This window comes from Diadema setosum, chromosome 15 (genome assembly GCF_964275005.1).
Source record: "Diadema setosum chromosome 15, eeDiaSeto1, whole genome shotgun sequence".
NCBI lineage: Eukaryota > Metazoa > Echinodermata > Echinoidea > Diadematoida > Diadematidae > Diadema > Diadema setosum.
In genome coordinates, this window is record NC_092699.1 from 28,723,035 (window position 1) to 28,746,458 (window position 23,424).

General features: G+C 38.7%; 1 protein-coding gene across 1 annotated transcript in view; it reads right to left on the minus strand.

Annotated features, from left to right (window-relative positions):
* Nucleotides 1–23,424, minus strand: part of LOC140238972 (kinesin-like protein KIF1A) — a 167,408-nt gene that overhangs the window by 93,302 nt on the left and 50,682 nt on the right. The window contains exons 4-8 of the mRNA XM_072318867.1: nucleotides 21,212–21,311; nucleotides 19,984–20,228; nucleotides 19,238–19,427; nucleotides 4,928–4,993; nucleotides 3,613–3,648 (exon numbers count right to left, since the gene is read on the minus strand). Coding sequence (XP_072174968.1) covers nucleotides 3,613–3,648; nucleotides 4,928–4,993; nucleotides 19,238–19,427; nucleotides 19,984–20,228; nucleotides 21,212–21,311 — 637 coding nt within the window. The remainder of the gene's footprint in view (nucleotides 1–3,612; nucleotides 3,649–4,927; nucleotides 4,994–19,237; nucleotides 19,428–19,983; nucleotides 20,229–21,211; nucleotides 21,312–23,424) is intronic.

Genomic DNA, 23,424 nt, shown 5'->3' on the forward strand with positions numbered 1-23,424 from the left:
CTTTTTATGCTATGGAAAGAAAACAAAGGGTAAGAGGAGTGGGAGTGTAAAATAGAATTGACACAAGCCAAATTCTAATGTGTCTTGATTTGCACCTGCTAAATGGTCTCTGAAATTATCTCCCAAACGTTCATCCCAACGAGATTGCCGCACGGTGCTGGTGTAGCAGTATAAGGCTTTGTCTGTCACGGTGAAAACACCAATAAAGGATCGGAGGCAGCGTGCGTCAGCAACCATTCAAGTCGCAATAATGTTAAAACGTGGTGCGCAGCCTTGCGCCTTTCCTCCACTATTCAGAGAATTGATGCCTTGACATTTTGGATGGGAGCAATGCAGCTTTTAAAAGGAGAGAGAGATGGCAGGTCGTGTCGTGCAAATATCAACTATGCTTACCCGAGTGTGTGTGTGTATGTTTGCATGTGTGTATTTGGGGGAAAAGTGTACAGGTGTATGTATGGGTGTGTGTTTAATAAAATAGTGTCTGTGCCTATGTTTATATGGATATGCACATCGGCAGTTGTAAGTTTGTGTATGTGTGTCTTTGCTTGCAACTGTTATATTATTGACAAAATACTCTATATGAGTGACCCCAGAATTCTTATAGATGAAAATGTTTGTGTATGACAAGGTGTGCATCTTTGTTTTCATGCAGGAATTTGACACAGAAAGAGAGAGAAATAAAAACAGGAAGTATACACAGTATAAGTATTGGTATGCTTTTCTTTAACCGACTGGGACTAGCCGATTTTGCTACAACACTAACATGCATTTCCAACACCTGGGCCCCGTTGCAAGAAAGTTGCAATCAATTGCAAATAATTGCTAATTTTGAAACAACCATTCTGATTGGCTCAGGGTCTGCCCTATTAAGAAGACATGCATGGAACAAGGATTTTGATTGGCCAGTGACAATCAGTTGCAAGTTGCGTTTAAACGCAAAGTTTCTAGCAACAGGGCCCTGCCCGAGTATACTCAGGACTAGACTATTTAAAAAATGGGTTCGATATAAATATGAGCATAGGTATGAATGTGCGCATATGCATAAATTTCTTTGCAAATATCTAAGTGAGTGTGTGCATTCATTTGTTGGTAATCGTGTATGCATGTGTCCATGTATGTGTGTATGTGTGTGTGTGTGTGTGTGTGTGTGTGCAGATTAAAAGCACAGCACTGATTATGATGTGAATCTCATTTGCATTGTGACCATGAAATTCCCGTGGGAGGAATAATAACCACCGATCGCCAGGAAGTGGCACGACTTCTGGCGGAGGTCAGATCAATTTTCCGCTTGGTCGGACGCGACCCTAACTCACTTCGGGATATTTCCCGTTGGCAAAGTGAGGCACAAACAAAAACAAAACAGACAATGTAGCAGGACAACAAGAGAGAGAAAGAGATGAGACAGCTACATGAAAACAGATACTAAAAATCAATGTGAAAAGAGGCAAAATCAAGTACAAGAAACATAGGGATTGAAGAAGAACGTGAGGGAAGTAAGGGAATGATTCTGGTGGGAGTTTGTATGCACAGGTGGGTGCATTGACCAAAAGACATCCTTTGCATAGCAGAGTAACTTCTTCAGGACCTTATGCGGGCATAGAGAACCCTGTGTGGTGCCTTCAGAATCCTGTGTACCATAATTTCAACCCTTTGTATAGTACATACAGAACCCTTTTTGCTGTTACAAAAGCAAAGACTAACAAGCAAACAAAATTAAACCTTACATTCTAAAGGAGAACCATCTGTGTTACCAAGATAAACTGTAGGTGGTGCAAAGTGAATAGTACACGGAAAACACCATGCCCATTGGAAAGCCCCATGCAGCACAGAAAGAACCCTATGTGCAATGTCAAAACCTTATGTTGCACATACAGAACCTTATACAATGTCCAACGAAAACCCAATGTGTCACAAAGAGAATCATGTGTAGCACACACAGAACCTTGTATGCCTAATGGAGGTCTTGTGTGGCTTACAGAAAACAATGTACCTATATACCTTGTAGTGAACCCTTGGGAGCAAAACAAGACACCATTGTGCATCATGCACAATGCATTTATTCTGCTTCAAACCAATACAGTAATGGCTAAAACTGAATGCCTCAATATGAATTGCTTTTTTGTTTTTGGAGGGTTTTTTTTTACATTCAAAGCACAGAAGTCATGGCAATCAAGACTTGATGATTTTCTTTCCAAACACTATACAGGCATTAGCATGTGCATTTCACAGCATCAACAATTGGAATTTATAATTTTAAATGGGCTGATTGGTTAAATCCAACCTTAGATTTGGGATATGCTGGGGTTAACTGATCTGATATGCTGATCTACACCATAGCTTACGATGTGTATGAAACAAGCATGGTCATGAAAATTTTGGGTTTTGTTTGTTTTTTGTTTTTGGTGGGGGGTATGAGGGGGAGGGGGAGACAGAGGGAAGAAAGGGGATATTTTGATAATACCACTTGTATTAGTAGTTGGCAGAATGAAGAAAAAACCACCAGCTGAGCAGATGACGTACAACTCAATATCTTCAAAGAGTTTGTGTCAAATATAAATGACCCTGGTTAGAATGAATACATTACATTAACCTGGTATGCCTAGAGTGGACACTAATTCTTGTACCATTCCTGCATGCTTTTGAAGAGGCATTCTCATTGCATGCTTGAAAATGCATGAAAAGGCATACACTAAAATGTATTTTGCACCTAGGATTTGTTCGACTTTAAATGTGCCCGAACTTTCCCTGAAACAAAATTCCAGCAGTTGAAGCGCCTGCATGTTAAAATTGGGATGTTTGACTACACAGATTTTCAATCTAGTACATTGCAATCATTAAGAAAGGAGAACAAGAAAAACATGACAAACCTTCGGAAGAGAACACAGAAGACGAAAGATGCACATTTTTCACTTTCATTGTATTTTTTCCCTCATTTTAACCTCTGAATCACAATTTGAGCACATTATATATTTTTCCTAAATTCATGCACATATCAAGAAGGCTCCTTAATCCTAACTTCATAATATTCATTTTTTTTTAAAAGGCTACAATGCAAACTTCATGGGCAAAAACAATGGCCAAGTCCTCTTGCTCCAAGCACTTCCTTGGACATGCATGTGTGGATTTCCGTCAGGTGGATGTGGTATGCAAGGAGTCATGTGATCTGGCACATGATGCGGATATGACTGATAGATGAAGTGTAGAGATGATTCCTGTGTAAGGACTAACTAGATGACGGCTAAAATGAATACAGACTACCTTCAGTGAATGCATGGCTATTAACATGTGCAGATGATATACCACATGTGTTTATAATTTTGTGTCTAGTATTTTTACAGGGGTTTCTGAAATACAACCAGCATACACATCACAGTTCCAGCAAATGCTACTACCATGTTGAGAAGTTAGGTTTTGCTACCTACGTGGAAGTATGTGATATACTATTGAAAACAAAGGTATTTGTTTAACATGGGTTTAAATGTTAAAACCGAAGGTTATGTGATTATTGTGAACAATGACAGGTAGATGATAGAAAATTTAGTTTGTTAGTAACAATCGTAAAATACATACTATGAAATATATAAGACATGATGCTCGATAAAATTGCCTTACATTTCTGTGATTTCTTGGTCTCCCTGACTGCGAAAAAAAGAGACACAAAAGTATACATACAGAATTTTCTGCAAATATCAGACAGAGCACCCATTATACCAAACAAGCAAAACTTGAACTTAAACATACAACTGTATCCCTGAATGTAAGATGAAAGCAAATCCTGATTCAAACAAGAAATACCATATCTATGACTATTTCACTCCCTGCTTAGCTATACACGTAGTACCCTAACTACAAGGAAAACAAACCTCTCTTTTTTATTCTTGGTGAAGGTAAAATGTATGTCTGAAACTTTGGGGTATCATAAAGAGGACTGTTATCATATTACTATATAAAATGAAATCAAATAACTCAGAAGTGTGTGGAATAACAAATCATATCACAACAGCCACTCGTAAAGCTTTTGTTATGAGACTGCATGGCGAGATCATAATGACTTGATTCATAAAGCAGATACATAATTTAAAAAAAAAAAAACTTTCAACAAAGAAGTCATTCATTCAAAGGATGCTTGTAGCCAGCTACAAGCTTTCAAAGTAGCAGCAGACTACAACTTCATCACTGAAGAAGAAGATGTAAAAGTTGATCTCATACAAAAAAAAAAAAAACTCAACCCTTCAAAAACACCCTATATCTAGACATGGCAGGGTGCTACATAACTTTTTATAACCACTTGCCCAGTCAGGCATGCAGATTTACAAATTGTTGCAGAAAACTTGCCCAAACATGAATTTTTACTTGCCCAAAGAGAAAGTCCAAAGATCCTAAAGGAAGTTATATGGAAAATCACATGTAAGTCACAAGCTTGATAAAACACAATCCCTTGAATAAACAGGAGATATTAATTTGCATGCTTAAATACATTGGAGTAACAAACTTAATTCACTTGAGTGTTGGTGTTAAATTGCACTGCAACTTCTTCACGAAAGTGTTGGAAAGTTGCTGAAATTCAAGTGTGTTGCATCACAAAACAGTCATTATCTTTTGGCTTCTGTATGGTTGACTTCATTGGTTTGAAGGGGTAAAGTAAAGTAAAACAAAAACAAAAACAAAAACAGCTTAAAAAATGTTTAGCATTTTTTTCTCATTGTTCCAAAACACTTACCCGACTTTGATTTTGACTTGCCATGGACAATTGGGCCAGCTCTTAAAGGTAGCACCCTTAATGGTTGAATAGATGTACCCATCCCTAAGAATGCATTTTAAACATTCCCTTTCTTTGAACATGCCCTACTGCATGGGCAGAGGGAAAGGTCACGCTAGTTTCTCACCACAAAGAAAAATTTGCATAAATTTACATATGATTACTTACCAATTCTGCTAGTGCTGAGATGACTTTTCCCAAGGTGGTGAGTGATTTGTTGATATTTGCTCCTTCCTGAGAAGATATAAGATATAATTCGAGCAGAATAATAAATCATTCCATCAAAAAATTCATCAGAGAACACAAATAATTTTGTATATGTGTTAACAATTGCACATGGATGAGATGTATCATCATAACCAACATTCACACAAATAAATCAATTTTATATCTGGCAAAAACAGATCCCAATGACAAAAGACAGATTAATCATTCTGTCTCAAATATGAAAAAAAGACAAAAAGGACACAAATAGATCATACATATATGTATTAGCAGAAAAGAAAGTCAAATAGCCATACATCATTATGCTGAAATAAAATGCGTATGCATCAATGGAAGGGAAACATTTTATTAAGACCAAATGTCTATGAAATATGACTTGCAGAGACAAGCACATATAACTACTGTAAAGTGGATATTTTCATGCGACTAATTTTTTGCGCTCAGCAGGGTAAGAAGAGTTTCGTGTGTTTTTAATTCCGTGGAATTAAGACCTGAACTACTGAAACATATGGCAGGCAAAAATATTCTTTGATTTTTGCACTAGTTTCTGGTTGCGCGAAATACGCGAAAATTTCAACACCACAAAAACACGTCCACTTTTACAGTATCTGAAACTCTGCAAAGCTTACTGACAATTGAAATTTTGTCATGTTACTGCTACTCCCCCCCCCCCCTTAAAAACAAAAACAAAAAAACCTTGCTAATTTCCCTATCAAAGTCCACTCAAGAAGTAACATTTAGCTACATATCATCAGCAGTATAGTCTACTTCCTACTTAAACTCGAGTATTGCAATATATTATTTGTATTATTATGCACTTGTACAATGCACTGAAGGATAACGGAAGCAATTTCTCAGAAACATTTTCAGATTTTGGCCACGTGTGCCCCTCTCTGTCCTACATTTGGAACAGATATTTCTTCCGGTCTTGGCGACAAAACCACTGTGGCCTCATTTTCCCCCACTTTGGCAGCTGGACACGGTGTCCTGTGCTTTTTATTTCCCATCATTAATGGGAAGTGGTTGCCATGACGACCACTTGTTCTCGTCAAGGCTATGGTTGGAAGCACGGGATATCACCGACACAAATTCACCTTCTCCCTTTCGTTTTCTGTGTAATGCTACCAAGGCGACAACATAGAAACATTACTCCCCGTGATTTAACAACTAAAGCAAAATAAAAGAAATAAAGTTATCTACAAACTCTTTCTTGTCCATTTAAAGACATATCACAAATTTTCAGCTGTGCTCGTGTGCCCCCCTCTGTCCTACATTTGTAAGAGATATGTGTATTTCTTCCCGTCTTGGCGACAAAACCACTGTCTGTTGGCCTCATTTTTTTTTCCCACTTTATGCAGACGTATGTAATGCCCCTTGCTCCACTGACTCTTGCCTTCTTATAGATCTTTTCTTCTTTCTGTAGTTGTCTAATTTCTCGTATTGCATTAATATTACCATTTCTTTAGTTTGAAATCTCGTGATCGGATATAGAACGACAATGGTCTGCGTTGATACCCCCTTACAGTGAAATATCGGCTCTCATGTTGTGTTCTGTCTTTAGTCAAAATGTCATAGTACTTTTTTCCTGTATTGTTTCTATCTTCCATGCATAGTTCTTACATTCTTTGTATTGGATGCTCTTTACCAGTTGTAGAAATGAAATAAAATTGATAAAAAGTTCATACATAAAGAGTCAATCAGAGACATACACTGTAGAGATGAGCTTCTTCATTATCTTGTTTTCATGTGATGTCGTACTGTTGTTTACATGTCCATTCGAGTGGTTGTGGTGAAAGGAACAAAGAATTTTCATGCTGTAACACCGATTTACACTGTGTAGGCTTTTACCGTCACTGACAAACAAGTTCTCATCACAGACCACGTCGTATAAGATTTCTTGTCAGCTACAGTTTGTATTTATTCCACACACGGATGCAAAACTGGCCTAGAATAATCTGATGAGTGGGAACCTGAGGTGTTTTCACGGGTGACCATCAAGCTTCTTGACAGCTATTACTGCTCTCCGTGGCTATTTTTGGGGAAAGGTGGTTTTATTTTGATCTGTGTTCCAAAGACTCACAGAATTTTCAAACCTTCCTAGGAGATTATGAGGATTTCATTCCGGTTTTCCTCCCACTCTTTGTTTCTCAACCTCATCTATTGCTTGATCATAAATATGTACATAAATGTATGTAGCTTTAAACCATTATAGGACGGACTGATTTTGCTACAACACGCATTTCCCATGGACACCTGCCCAAGCATACTCGGGACTCATCCTCAACAGGTTAAAAAACAAACGTGCATGTAAATTACATGAAATGTAAACAATATAATACAGTCTCGAATTCGTGGTACAAGTCATTAGGGATAAATATGTCTTGTAAACATGTAATTTTGGAAATCTGCCCTCAAGGAAGCATCCTTCAATTCAAAAAGTAAAATCCTACACAATAACACTATAACTATAACAACTTGATGACATAAGCACATATTGAAAAAAAAAACCACAAAAACATAAAACTTGCATTTTATTATCTTAGCTACGGAATTATTGGTCAGGTTGCTACACGTGCTTGCAATATTACACTGTACGTCTGAACAGATAGTGTAGCTGTGTGGTTGCATGTGACTTTCAAAACCAAGTGCACTTTTTATAGGAATAACGCTCCAAGGGTAAAGGTAACTGACGGATAAGTGCACTCAGTTTGAGTAAAAACAAGTACGCGCATGTCAGAATAATGCACACGCTGATTATACCTTTGAAAGGTTCTCTGTACAAGGCCTTACATTGAATTTCTGTAATAATCTTCATCTTTTTTTCCATTTATACTTTCTACCAGGTCGCACCAAATCCCAATTTTCGAACGATGGTTTTGACTCCCTTATGCACCAAGGCCCCGGCCCTAGAAATCCAACATGCACATAAACAGAAAATTGCCTGTCATCATGGGAAAGACAACCAGATGTGTCCTTTTGTTTAAGGAAGCTGCTGCTGATTGCAAAAATGAAAATACTATTACTAACCATTTAAAATTGTGAAAATATTTGCTCTAAGGATGAGGCAGCAAGCTTCCCACTTGAAATACCTTGGAATTCAGCTGCCATGCATTACTTATTACATAAGGCACCCCATCAGGCTAGCTAGATAATCATCCAAAACAACTTCTATCATAAAGGCATGGCTTTGAATTGTTCGTGAACCTCTCTATTCCCCCCCCCCCCCATGACATCATGACATTCACATGTTTTAAAAACAAACCAGCTCTTTTGGAAGATATTCAACGATGCATTCTTTTAATCAAAATCCTTATGACTTCTTTCACTTCTTTTTTTTTTTTTCAAAGAATGAGCATCTTCTCGTTCCTGGTTGATGATGCAACTTTAATAGCAGCCATCATACATGTACAGTTGGCACACATTTTTTTTTCCTTTATACAGAAAGCCTTACAATGACAACAGTTGTAAGGAAGACCGAACAAGGAACTTTCTTTGAATAGTCGGTGACACATCAATGTCATCGACAGCAGTGTTTTGCCAGGGATGTGTGGTTTTATCTCCACCTTCCTGGATCCCGGTCGAGGGAGGAAGCCGCGTGGGAAGTCGTTGGGAGGGTATTGTCCCATTGTCCCACTGACATTCTGGCACGGCCGGCCTTCGCAAACCGGTGGTCAGCCGGCTGTCATTTTACGTGCCAAAATGGCTGAGTTATGTATGGATGGTACACTAGGGAGCAGAATGCGATGCTGTTCACGTGTGTGCATCGGTGCGTGAACGGGGGCGAGAAAGCAACTGTTGATGTACACCTCACTATTTAAAGCGTGGGTGACAAAATGCTGACTGCATGCCTACTGTATAAACTGTTTAATTTTCGGGAATTTTGTAAATCCCAGTTGGATCACAAATTTAACAACATGTGAAAATGTCTCCAAGTGCGTTGTTACACCTGTAATAGAGCATTAACGTAAGTGTCAGCATCGATTCGCGAAAACAACATCTCGCAAAAATGTCTATGACCTTGTCATTCGCGAAAATATCTGTACGCAAAAATAACAGTGTATACAGTAGGCCTACTTGAAGTTAAGTCGAGTGCTTACATGAGTGGGGAGGGCAGACAATCCTAGAATACACGCATGTCTACTTCATGACCACACCAATAGACTGTTTCTGTAATGTTTTGCAATTCATGGATGTTTCTCTTCCTACAGCCTAGTAACATAGCATTTCATTCACCTGTTCCTTCACATTAAGTTCCCTAGTCAGGGATATGCTAGGTAGGGCATGCCTCCAACAGTTTTGGGGGTTGCAAAGGCCAACTTTTGAGAGCAAAAAATGCATAGAATATGAATATATTACCAAAACAATCTACATCATTTAAAAGCACATGCAAATCCAAACCATGTTCAAGTTGATTTTAATACATAGAAAATCTAGATGAAATCACAGGAACAGACTGAATGAAATTTATTGAAATTGGACATACATCAATATCGGAAAGTTGTGGAATTTGAAAGTTCCAAATGTTTTTGCCAAATGCAAAGAAAAATGTGTGGTAATGTCATGATGATGTCATCACCTCACAACTCTTCTAGTGGTCTATACAGAAAGGTATGAAAGTCATGCTGCATTTGATGGACAATTGCCCTACATCGATGTACATAAGCACCGACCTAATCAGTGTGTAGTAGCTAGCCATGATAAAAGAAATCATGGGCATAGATACTCAGGTAGGATTCGAACCTACGACCTCCTGATCACCAGGCAGGGGTCAGCCTTGTCGACTAAACCATCGAGCTTCGGCCCGACAGCCAGTGCAGGCCCTAATCCTTATGGGATGCACTGGGCACTGAATTTTTATTCATAGTTAATGAAATCCTGTGTTGTTTTTCATGAGAAAATCATGTGTTTGGTTGATGATTAAGCAACTGCACCCTGTTTTTCCTTGAAATTCACCATTGTTTATGGGTTCGACAAGATTGCAATACTGTAAAAGCTGTTTTTTCGCAAGGGCTAATCTTTGCAAATTTTGTGAATAACTGTTAGGCCGTGAACATAACAACATGCAAAAATGTTGCCATACGCAAGGGGTATCAGTGCACTTACAGTAGCTTTGGTGTCAAATTATGAACACAACATCTCTCGTGAAAAACTTCGAGGAAAATTCATCTACAGTGTATAACCAAGAAAAAAGCTCATCATTTGTTTTGGGGCTTTTTTTTTGAGGGGGGGGGGGGGTGTCTGAAATTTGGAAATGCTATGGAGCCTTTGGAAGAGAACGAAAAGGCGGCCAAGGCGTGTCTACCTGCGGAAGCAAAACCACCGGAGAGCACCCACACATGTCAGCACGAGTCTGTTTGTGTGTAAACAGGATTCCTGGAGGGGCACAGCTGAGGCAGCTCATAAATCTCATAATCACAGACAGAGATTTTCATCCTGGGAATACAGGTCTAGTCTTCAACATCTCTTTCTTCCTCTTCTTCTCCTTCTTCTTCTTCTTCTTCTGCTTCTGCTTCTGTTTTCTACTTCCAGTATGTATGTGTGTGTGTATATATATATATATATATATATATATATATATATATATATATATATATACACATACATACATACAATGCATATCCCTGTCTATTCCATCTCCATCAGCCGTCTATTTTTGGTTTTGTGTTTCAGCCTCCTTTTTTGCAAGTCCTCTGTGGCTTGCACTTCTCTCTCAATGTCTGTTTCTCTCCCTTTCTTGTTCTGTCTCTTTCTTATCCTCTTCCTCCCTCCCTCCCTCTCTCTTTGTTTTTTTATCTCTCTCCTTTTTTTTCAGTCTTTCTGCCTCGATGTTCCTGTACATATCCCTGTCTGCCTGATCTCTCACATTTGGTCTCTTTCTCTCACTCTACATCTCTCACTCTCCACATCTCTTTGTCTCTATTTTTCTATACCTCTGTTTCTCTGTCTCTCAATATGTCTTATGAAAGTCTTATTTGCTTGGTGGTTTTTTGGCTGTCTCTCCCTCTCCATCTCTCACAGTCTCTCTTCTTCTCTTTCATCATTCCATATGTGCATCACAAATATTCCCAGCATATTCTACCCTCAGCGCATACTGTTGATTCCTGATATGCTCCTTTAATGTCACCTGCAAAGTTGTTGTTGGGTTTTTTTTTTGGGGGGGGGGGAGGATTGTCGTCTTTGGGAGGGAGACAAAGTTTGTCTTATTACAAATGTCAGGAAATGGAAATGAAAAGGATATGGTAGTCTCAGCATTAGTTGTAATTCATGTAAAAGTGCATTTTGTGACAAAATAAGAAGATTGTGGCTTTCTACAAACATTTGGAGATTGGAAACTGGTACCTTTCACACCCACCCACACACACACACACACACACACACACACACACACACACACACACACACACAAATCAACTTTGATTCATTCACTGTTCAATTCTACATATAAATTCAATTCTAAGTTCAATACTACATATAAAAGTACTGATATGGTATGAGTTCATACATGTAGATGCACAGCTTAAGTCAAAGTAGCAATGCAAGAACTGAACACTAAATATCACATATTTCTTCATTCTTTTCTATCACAATTATCATTTCATGTATGATTATGGAGTGACCTTGTGCTAAAAAATACATGTTATTGTAATGCTCATATGATGTGGATTCCTAAAAGTCTTACAAATAAAACTATGAAATACTGTAAAACCAGAAATTTTTGTGGTGCATCTTAACCCTAAAAGGGCCGGGGGGGGGGGGGGGGGGGGGGGGGGGGGGGGGGGGGGGGGGGGGGGGCGGAATCCGCCCCCCCTCGACGTTTCGCGCTATAATTCTGTAACGCGAGAAGGCCTCATCGCGAGGCTTCTTGACTTTCTTCGTTCAAGTCTCGCGCAACTTTTGAGACCAAATTTGCAACGTCCGCACATACTTTTGCGAAGCCACGCCCATTTTTGTAATGGAATGTCGCTCCAAAACAGGCACAATTTTGTGATTTTGTGTACATTTCCTATGGAAAACAGTGCTCTGTCATGAAAGGCATAAAAACCTGATTATTTTTACAATTAATCACTTTCATTGATTAATTTTGTACTAATTATGGTAGAAAAGTGGTCAGTGACAATTTCCAATGAAAAATCAAAGAAAAAACAAAAGTTGAAAAACAAAGAAATACATAAGAAATTCTGAAAACAATAAAATACATAAGAATTGAAATGAGTTTTGGAAGTTTTTGTGATGTACAATTGTTGAATATGCTAAAACAGATTTACAGATAAAAAATTAGACTCTCAATGCTTTAAATTAAGCTAAAATATCACCTTGAGCTTAATTTGCATAATTAATTAATTAAAATTAGAAATTGATTGTTTCAAAAAATCTTATGACACAATCTTGTAGATTATGACGCGGGTCTCACGCATGCAAAATTTCATCGCGATCGCACCACCGATGGCCGAGCATAGCCAAAAAAGCCCGGCCCCTTTAGGGTTAAAGGGATAGTACAGTATTGGTGGAGATGAGAATTGGGCTTTTAACTTTTTGCGAGATACCAAGAAAACACTTATGATACAGTACAGAACATACCATTTTAAGAGGAATCCAAAGTTTGTTTGATGAAAATCGGGTTTGAAGTGACTGAAACATCAAAAAACAAAGTAAAACAAAGCGATCATAATAAAGTGTGGGTCCCACACTTTATTAGAATCCCTCTTTTTTGGATATCTCGGCCATTTCAAAACCAATTTTCATGAAATAAACGTTGAATTCCTCATAGAATGACATGCTCTTTCATATTTCATACAAGGTTTCTCATTATCTCACCAAAAAATGTTAGAAACCTGATATTAGGTCTCAACCAAAACTATATGATCCCTTTAATGAGATAAGATTCGCAAAAATTAAAGTGCAAGCAAAAGATTTCACGCTATATGTATTGAATGCCAGTGGCAATTTGTAAAAATTTCATGCCGCAAAAAGGTTGTTGGCCGCAATTCACAAAAATTTCATGCCGTGAATATATTTTCCATTGCAGTAATACAAAGTTGGACAGGAAGAGATGCACAGGTAACCATATCTGTAACACAGACAAACTAAGACATTGCCATTCAATACCTTGAGGTCATTTGTAACGACTGCGCAATTCACACAGTTCACAGTTTCCATCATGGCAATATGGAGTGTTGATGCTTTATAGTATTTTCTATCTGCACTCGTTTTATGTGACCGTCACTGTAGTAGTCTTGCAATACCTTTGGTGGCTAATTTCCCCTCGCGAGTCACACTGTGCTGTCTCACAGACTTCAACAAGCTCTAAACTGGACTTTATTTGTTTGTTTGTTTGTTTTTCCAGACAAGTCACCATCGTATAGAGTGATGGTCACAAAAGGATTTTAGCCAAGGAAAAGAAGTTACCTTGATAAGAATATGTCTCTCTTACTTCTTATTATTTGTATACACAATATTACCCTCCAAGTTTAAAAGATGCAGACTAGCAAAAGGCGAGGGGGAGGGGAGGGGGAGGAACTCTCTCCAAAACCAGTGATGCAATTTGGTTGCCATGGCAACATCTCCCATGATGACGTTGAAAGGAATGAGGGAATTCTGTTAAGTGTTCTCGAAGATCTATGCAGTGCTCTATTCTGTGCATTTTCTTTTGTTCTTTTCTCGTATTTACGGCACTCATAATTCCCCCTGCCAAACATCGGGATAGAGCCTCCCGCCTGTCAACACCGTTTCCATCGCAGGTTCGTTCGGTTTAGTGCCAAAGTCTCCTCCAACACACGTAGGAAGCGGCAATAACAATTTGCCAAATAGGGTTTATATGACTCCGGGGTGCATTTGGTATACAGTAGATGATGAAATCTGTCCTTGTTTCAATTCTAAACAACAAACAAAGATGAGAATGATTGCATGTTTGTTTTCAAACTTCTTTTCTGTTCAGACATATACTAAATCATCTGATTTTCAAAATTCTTGTGGGTCTATGCTAGCATTGACAGAGGAAATTTAGATTAAATTAAGTCAAACTGCTGAATTGTCATATATACATAATAGCTCCAACATTGGACAAATAACAATAAAAACATGGATACCTAATGTGCAGTTATGATAATTTGTGAACAGCCACACATACTAAAATGTGCTGACATGAACCTTCGAAGCAAAGACCGAGAAAGAGGCCAGGTTTTAATAATCACCATACGTAACTTGGCTGAATTGGAACTTTTCTGGTCTCAGGCTAAAGTGTCTACTTGTAGAACACTGAATTCTCTCATAAGAGAGTAAAACATAGGCAGAACATTGTCAACATTCCCCAGCTAACTTTCCAGTACCACACGGAAGATGCAACGCTCTGCCTTTTACTCATCAAAATTGAGTTTTTAATCTGTTCATGATGTTTTTGGTAGCTGTTTTGGGTGTGTGTGTGTATGGTCTTATGACTGATCAGCACGGACTCCAACATTTTACACTTTTCTCTTACTTCCTCCTCTCCCAAACACACACATCAGGCGCCGACCTTTGTCTCTAACTTTTCATGTTAAATTCTGAGTTTCCGTGGCCATTAAAATAAAATGTATTTACACCTGACAGTGTACAGTATAAGGGCAATCTTACATTTGCGTTTGTGTTTGGATTTTATTCAAGTGGCCACTATGTGAGCAAGTAAATGATAATGAGTATGCTACCACAGGAATGATGGCTTAAGGTCCCCTCTTATGGTTTAAGCAATGAGGATAAAATGCCTTGTCAAGGGGAACACAAGCTGCTGCCAGGTGAATTGAACTGGCAACCTTAAGATTGAGCATCTGCAGTCTTATCCACTAGGCAATATTTCATATGGCTCCTGACTCATCCCTGTTCGGCCTGTTCTGTAAATGTTCACGTAATGCTAGTCAACACCTTTTCTGACTGGGACTTTCCAACAGCCAACAGGAATGCAAATGTACCTGTGTTGAAATCTTTGTTTGAAGTTTTCAATGTCTATATCACAGGATTCCACTGAACAAGAAGTAATAATTCTATAGAAGAGGTATACATGGCCACCAGTTGCTTCCGTATCAGCCAGTAGCAGAAATAAATATCGAAGGACAGTGATTACTGCTATACCTACACACACACACACACACAAAAAGAAGCTCTGCAATATTTGCATTCAAACTTCTAACAATACTCAATTAACGTTGGGGGTAGGAAACAATCATGTCCAATGTTGTACCAATCTCTTCATCCTCCTGAAACATGCTCTCTAGTAACCCTGTACCAACTGAAATTGATTTTCTCCCCCTTTCCCACTCTAGGGAATGCTGTTACTAGATTCCTATTAGTAGACTCTGCTAATTGTGGTCTATTGATTGGCTGCTGGCTCCCCGGCCGTCGTGTTATTTGGGTTTGTCCTGCGTGTCGTTAGCACCGTCTGATGGACCACTGTGCCACAACGTGGGCACATGTGACAGTCATACTCCAGAGTAACCAATGCCCTCAAGGGGGGCAATATTATAAGAGCATTAATCAGCATTATATCGCCCTTTATAAGCCCATCCTAACAGAATACTGCCTTTGAGCGATTCTGCCTTGCCTGTAGACATGCACGAATTAGCATTTTTATATGACCCCCAATTCTTCTGTACAGTCAAGTTGTCTCATTGCTCAACACCTCTCCCCCCCCCCCCCCCATCTTTCTCTATCTCTGTTTAATTTGAATCCTCATCTACTTGTCTACAGCGGAGTAATTTCCTTGATTACCTCCAAAAGATTTCTTTCCTCAATTGCTTGTTTTTGTGGTGGTGGGGGGGGGGGGGTTCTGTTGCAGACATTCCTTTCATTTCATAAATCAGTCACTCATCTGCACGTCTCCATTTCCTGTTCTCCTAAATTGTGTACAAGCTCCAAATTTCTCTCCCCATCAGCTCTCTCTGCCATTAGATCATCCTCTTCATCGTCTCTGACTCAATTTCTCTCAATTCTGTCCACCTCTACCAAATCTTCAAGGCACTGATTAGAAGTGTCACAAAGCTTCCGGTCCCTTCCCCATGATTCTCTTTCTGTGTGTGTTTTTTTTTTCTCCCGATCTCTCTTAATTTTGTTTCTTTTCTCTTTTACATTTTCAAATGCAACTTATACTTCTCTCCCGTTTCTCTCAATGCATTTTCAATTGTCATGTGTATTATGACTTTTATTCTCATTATCCTTAACCTTATCTCTCTATATATCTATTAAATTCACTCAATCTATATATCTATCTCTCTATCTATCTATGTATCTATTCATCTTTCAATCTATTAATCCAAAAACTATCTAGGTATCAATCAATCAATCTACCCACGGGTATCTATCTATCTACATGTATCCATCTATCTACCTATTCATCCACATGTATCTATCTAAGTACATTTGTATCTATCTATCTATCTATCTATCTATCTACCTATCTATCTATCTATCTACTAGAGTATCTATCTATTTATCTATCTATCTATCTATCTATCTATCTATCTATCTACTAGAGTATCTACCTATTTATCTATCTACCTATCTATCTATCTATCTATCTATCTATCTATCTATCTACTAGAGTATCTATCTATTTATCTATCTATCTATCTATCTATCTATCTATCTATCTACTAGAGTATCTATCTATTTATCTATCTATCTATCTATCTATCTATCTACTAGAGTATCTATCTATTTATCTATCTATCTATCTATCTATCTATCTATCATTCTCCCTCTCTTACTTTCCATACCTCATTGCCAGACTCCCAGTCCCACTAATTCCCTCTTATATACCTCATGTCAGAGGAGGTGCAGTGTATCTCTTACCTCTAATTATCACAACCCTCCACATTGTGTGTATTTACTCTCTCACATGCACACATTATACACACTTTTGTGTCGCATCATACCGCAGATGTGGACTCCGGCATCGATTAACAAATTACGTCGTACAACTCCTAAAATGCATTGATTTTCAATTGGCCCTCGACCTAAAAAGTGGATGGATTTACGTTTCCTCTATTGTGCAACGTACGCCATAATAAGGCTCCTGCTATTCTCTACAGTGGATCTCTTTGGATGTCCTCTCATCTCCCTCTCTCTCTTTTTAATTCTGAATCTGTCTCTTTTTTGAAGACAGTCTCTCTTTACGCATATTCTACCAATGTCTTTTCATTCTTTCATTTTATTCAATTCATCATTTTTCCATGAATCTGTCTCGAAATTTGTCACTTCCTCTCTCCTATTTTTTCTTTCCAATACTATTTATTCACTTCTATTCAAGTAATATAAGAAACCAGCGATCAATTTGCATTCTTTTGCTTTTTTCTTAATTCTATTATTATCCTTTCCCTGTGGAACATAGAAGGTGAAGATGATTGCGAACAAACGGACACAGATTCACATATTCATAGGCAAAAAAAAAAAGAGAAGAAGACAGGAATGTGTAAACACACTGGTACACAATCTAGCCTCAGCCAGCTCGAATCCCCGTATACCTTTAACCTTTTCAGGTGCAATACGAGACGACGCGCAACTGGAGCGTGCAGACGGCCATGCATAATGCGCTCTTCTGCCAGCCCGCCTTGTGGGCCGATGCAGGCACTCTCCCCGCCAATGCCCCCACCATGAAATTCATCCAGGCAAGCCAGTTCGCTCCTTCAAGCATGCAGCTATTTGAGGCAGAAGCCCCCATTTTTTCTTCTTCTTTTTTTTTTTTTGCATAGCCACTCCAGATTTGCACCAAATTCTCTCTGACAACAACGGCAGTATTATGTTAACCTGAGTTGCATTTTGATTCAGGTTCCCTATGGACTCGCCACTGAGAAGCAAGCCGGAGTAAATTCTTGAATTCTTGCATTTCCTCCGCTAATTTCTTTGAATGCCGGAAACCTTCCCCCCTCATTACTAACAAAAAGTGTGTCAACGTCTCCCAGCAACCTCCGAAAGCTGACATGCCTTTGTTTGTGATGTACAATGCTTTCTGACGACACAATTCTTCATATGATTTATTTACAAAAAACAACAACAACCCAACATTTGGCTTAATCGATTCATGATTACCAATATGATTCATGAAGAAAAAAAAATCTGAAGTCTCATTGTTATAATTATGGATGATTTGTAGTGATATCCATGAATTCATGAACCATTAGTCCATGCAACAACTCTTTAATCAGCTTTTTGTCGGCTAAACCAATATTTTTTGTTTTTTTGTTCCCAAATAACATTCCCTTCAAACATCCCACATAGAATACCCCCCCCCCCCCAAAAAAAAAAAAAATAAAAAAATAAAAAAATAACTGATTTGGATGCTCAGAGAGCATGCTGGTATGACAACATGTTCACATCCACTTGTATGACCTGAAGGTCATGTTTTCCTTTGGGAGCAGTGATTTTAAAAATTTTCAAGATATCACATTTGATGCATATGTGTAGGTCTGTTGTATCACAAAACATCCTACAATATAAAATTTTCGCAATAAAATCTAGAATATAAGGAGATATCAGTATTTTTCTCGATAAACGATAACTGTAGATGGTTTAGTCTGGAAACATTTCAATTATAACTATTGTTCACATTTTGTGTATTTAACAATACTTAACATTGATTATAAGTATTCACATTTTTACAGTGGTTGTTTTTATCCCTAACTCACATTTTAGAACTATTCTAAAGTGCTAATACTGGGTTTTTGTTTCATCTGCAAATGGTAAATTATGCCTTTAAACAGAGAGATACAATGCAGCAATATCAGATATTCACCTCTGTTCAAAATCCAATCTATGAACACTTTCTGCAACCTTGATCAGCAGTATCCAAATCTACTTGACCACATACAGTGATGTTGCAATGAGGTTGCAATCCCAAAAATTAGATACAGACTATGGCCAACTTGCATCTTGAATGTCTGACCAATAAAAGTGAAGCATTACTTCACATTCAGATAGGAAAATATTTTCCAATTTACTTTAAAAACTGCACCTTAAATCTAACAAAGATTGATAGATGTGTAACTTTTATATTTTGTGCAGAGTTTAACAAAGTGTGCAAGAGTATTGTTTTCTTAGCCCTTAAAGTTGCCCATTCCCCTGAAAAAAAAAAAGTTTCATTATAATAATGCAATAAAACCACACTAAAACTATATCTTTATGACTAATACAAACTCATGGAAAATGCAATACTGTGAATGTAAATACATCTGTGTGTGTGTGTGTGTGTGCGTGTGTGTGTGTGCACATGAATAGTAATAAGTCACTGACCTTTAACCTGACGCCCTTTGCCCCTGTGGAGTCCGCCCTCTCGCTCCCTGCCAGGTCAACCAGGCTGACCTTGCTGACCTTCTCCGTGCACATGTTCGTCTCGACGTCGTGCCGCTTCTGAGTGAAGACGATGGTGAAGACGGCGTGGGATCTACTGCTCGTCTCGTTCATGTTGGTGGAAGCTACGGTTCTGTTTTTTAAGACACAAAGACGTTAAAAAAGTAACCATACTTCAGTCCGAAGTAATCCATGTACACACCTTTGATAGGTACGATTAGACTTTCACGTTGGTAGAAGCTACGGATCTGTACTTAAGACACAGACATTAAAAAATATCCCTACTTCAGTTTGATGCAATCCATGCACACACCTTTGACAGATTCGATCAGTCTTTCTTGTTTATGGTAGAAGCTGTACAGTTCTATTTTCAGACGCAAAGACATTCAAAAGTACCCACACTTCAATATGCAAATGCCTGCTTCATAATATTAGCCAGTCTATATTTTTGAAGCATTTTTCTTATTTGTTTGTCTTGTTGTTGTGTTTTTGTGTGTGCCTAGTTTTTTTTTTTTTCTTACATGTGGCCTGATACGGACTTCACTTCAGATCCATGCATACTGGCATAATTACTTTTGGCTACCATCCCATCACACTGGGATAAATTCCAGTCACCTTTAATGTGAAGCAAATGCTTTGACCTTTGACCTGTGCAGAAGGGGGATTCCCCCACCTTCCCCGGCACTCACCTGGCCTTGTTACCCTCGTCCATCAGGTCGGTGATGTTGCTGTAGGAGGTGACGGCCAGCTTGGAGAGGTCCTCCACGTAGGGTCCCAGGAGCGGATGCTCCCTGACCCGGAGGTTCTTCTGGTTCTTGGGGTTGAGGAGGTCGCGAACCCGCTCACAGTAGATCTCCATGTAGCTGACCTCCACCGAGTACTGGAGGTTGGGGTTGGAGTTGCAGTCGATGCGGTCGAAGAGCTCCTGACATAGCTGCAGAATGATGGAGGAAGAGGAGGGTCAAAGGTCATTGTGAAGAGTATGGTGATGTGGGTCATCACATTGGTACCCATCTTGGAAAGGAAAGTGGCATTATACTACAGAAGCCAAAAATGTGCAGTCACAGGGATTCTTGGTATGTACCAGGTATGTGGAGTGCACTAGGACTGCCACAGCAGAAAATCTGTTCACAAAGGCCATTTGGTTTACTACTGTAACTGCTGCAGCCAGACCAATATTCAAATAAAGAAAGCAAGGAAACAACAACACAAAACCTCCACAAACTATGTCAATGGCAGATTTCAACACAGGTCATCTCTCTGTGACTATAAACATACTGTAAATAACTTTATTGAAAGTTTATACCACCTTAACCCATTGAAGACAAGTCCCGAGCATACTCGGGCAGGTGTTTATGGGAAATACGTGTTCAGCAAAATCAGCCTGTCTTCAATGGGCTAATTAAACAACACTGAAATCCACTTGGGATGAAGACACATATTTATTTCACATCAAAGACGCAATCCAATTTGACCATGCATCTCCCACAAAAAGTCAATGCATTTTCTATATTACTGGCAGAAAATGATGAGATTGATAATCTGCTCCCAGGTGGGCGGAGTATAGTGAGATACCTGCACCTCGTCAGGGGCTCTAATATTGTCACCTTGCATATAATTGCTACAAGCGCACTGAAGCACACTTTCCTTTATGTGAGTGGGATTTTACATAATTTCAGTGATGTAGTGTTATTTAAACATGCCTAAACATTAACTTCTTTTTTCATCATCATTATTGTGTCATTCATTTTCATGTGCATGTTTGTGTAAGGATTTTTGTATTTCATAACTCACTTCTTCTGCTGCACCTTGAGCACGTTAGTTATGTGGAATTGGCACATTATAAGTACCCTGTATTATTATCATTATTATTATTATTATACTATGACAAGGTGCAGGTCACTCAAGTATACCTACCAGTGGTATGATGCCCTGCTGGCTGGGTTCCTGTTTGCCCATCATGGTGTAGGACTTGCCCGCTCCTGTCTGCCCATAGGCAAATATACATACATTGTACCTGGAGAGAAAAAGAGATGAAAAACAACCAAGAACAAACAAACAAATTAACTCATCATTAGGATGGAGGAATGTACAAATACAACAAGAAAAATCTTTGAAGTCATTAGTTCTGTAAAGAATGACATCTAATGCTCTAGCAAGTAGAACATGCAGGAGCAACCAGGTGTACAATGGTACAAGTTCGGGGGGGGGGGGGGCATTTCATGAAGCGTTTTGTCAGATATTTTTTTCTGACAAACTTGCTCCCAACCAATCAGATGCAAGGATTTCAGTAGCTTACAACAGTTGTCAGAAAAAGTATCTGACAAAACGCTTCATGAAATGCCCTCTGGACTCTGAACAAGGGGAGCCCATAGTTCAAATTCTGTTTGGTGCCAAGAGTTTATAGGACTGGTGTATAGTCACTAGACCTAGACCTAGGGGCAAATTACCAATGCAAATATCCTGCATCCAGCTGTATTATCCACATCTCCTTGTGACATTGTGGGCATCACACTGGAGGTGATACAGCATTTGCTCCTGTGACAATTGCTCCAGTCCTATTTTCTCCAAGGACTTGGAGTTACAATGTAGGGTAAAGGGTTACGGTTGTGATAGGGCTTTAGGTTTAGTTTGATGTAAGGATTAGGATTAGTGTCAGGCTTATGTTCGTGGGTGGAATTTATGTTTGGCTTGGTATGCAGATATCTCATGGGAGCAATTGTGGCAGAAGCATATGTCAAGGAACCAACACTGGGTATCCAACTTTGGTAGTGTAACTAATAGTGGGAGGGGCCCTCTTGGAGAAGTAGTACAGCAGTGTGACTGCAGATACTACCTTGGTTAACTCATCGAGTCCTGGGGTGCAAAAAATGACTGTCTCATCCTCATCAAATTGGCAACTCTGAATCACATTATTCTTAAAGGACAAGTCCATCTTCATAGACATGTGGATTGAGTGAATGCAGCAATATTAGTATAACACATCAGTGAGAGTTTGAGGAAAATTGGACAATCCGTTGAAAAGTTATAATTTTTGAAGTGTCTGCTCAGTCACTGCTGGTTGAGAAGACTACTACAGCTGATGATGTCACATGCATACAACGATATAAAGAAAATAACAGAAAATTCAACATATCTTCACTTTTCTCACATAATAAGAGAGTGCTTGACTTCCCTTTTTCAGAAGGCAGGGGAATGATAAATTATTACCCTTAACATACGTCAGTGACAAGTCAAGGAAATGTGCACTTTTTTCAAATAGTAACATTTTGTGAAATTCTCTTTGTATTTTCCTTATACTGTTGTACGCACGTGACATCATCAACTGCAGTAGTCTTCTCATCCTTTGTCATCCTTTGTCCTTTAATGTATGTGGGAAGGTATGTAAGAAGGGATTATCGGACTATGATGACATTTTCCATAATCACTGCACATTTTCTATTGATCACTCATACCAACTTTGAATGCAGTCGTTTCAAGAGTTATCAGAGTTTAATAAGAACAGTGAAAGGGTTTTTAAGACATGAAAAAAAAAGGTCTCTAAGACAGAACTATATCACGCTATAAAAAAAGAAAGTGATCTGTAAACACTGCTAAAATACAATTTCCTATTTATTACATCAACTTCAGAAATAAATAAAAGAAGAATTGCTATTTCAGAAAACATATATGGAAAAAAAAATGAAGATTGACCAGGTTTACCCATTTCACCTATAGATGTTGAATCCTTACGCAAACTTTTGGTTGGTTTTGTGATGCACCGTCACATATGACTCTTTTGAGCACACAGAGAAAGTTGAACTCCACCAACTGGCAGCTTTAACAAACAAATATGAGAGAGGAGAAACCTAAAAAATCCATCGGGAGAAACCCTCCAACCATGTACATGTATGCAAGACATGAAAACATGAAGTAATGCCCATGTTGACATTTATCCGGCACAAAGCCAACATTTATTGTCAGCAGAAAAGCAATTACTTTCTGGAAGGTCCATCTCTTTTGAGCAGACACGCGATTTGTTTTCATCTTTGGAAGGGCAGCAAGATTGTTGATGCTTTGTTCTGTTTTCATCGATGATCCGAGGGCTGCGGAATATTTCATTCGAATCATTTTGGATGCTGCATATACGG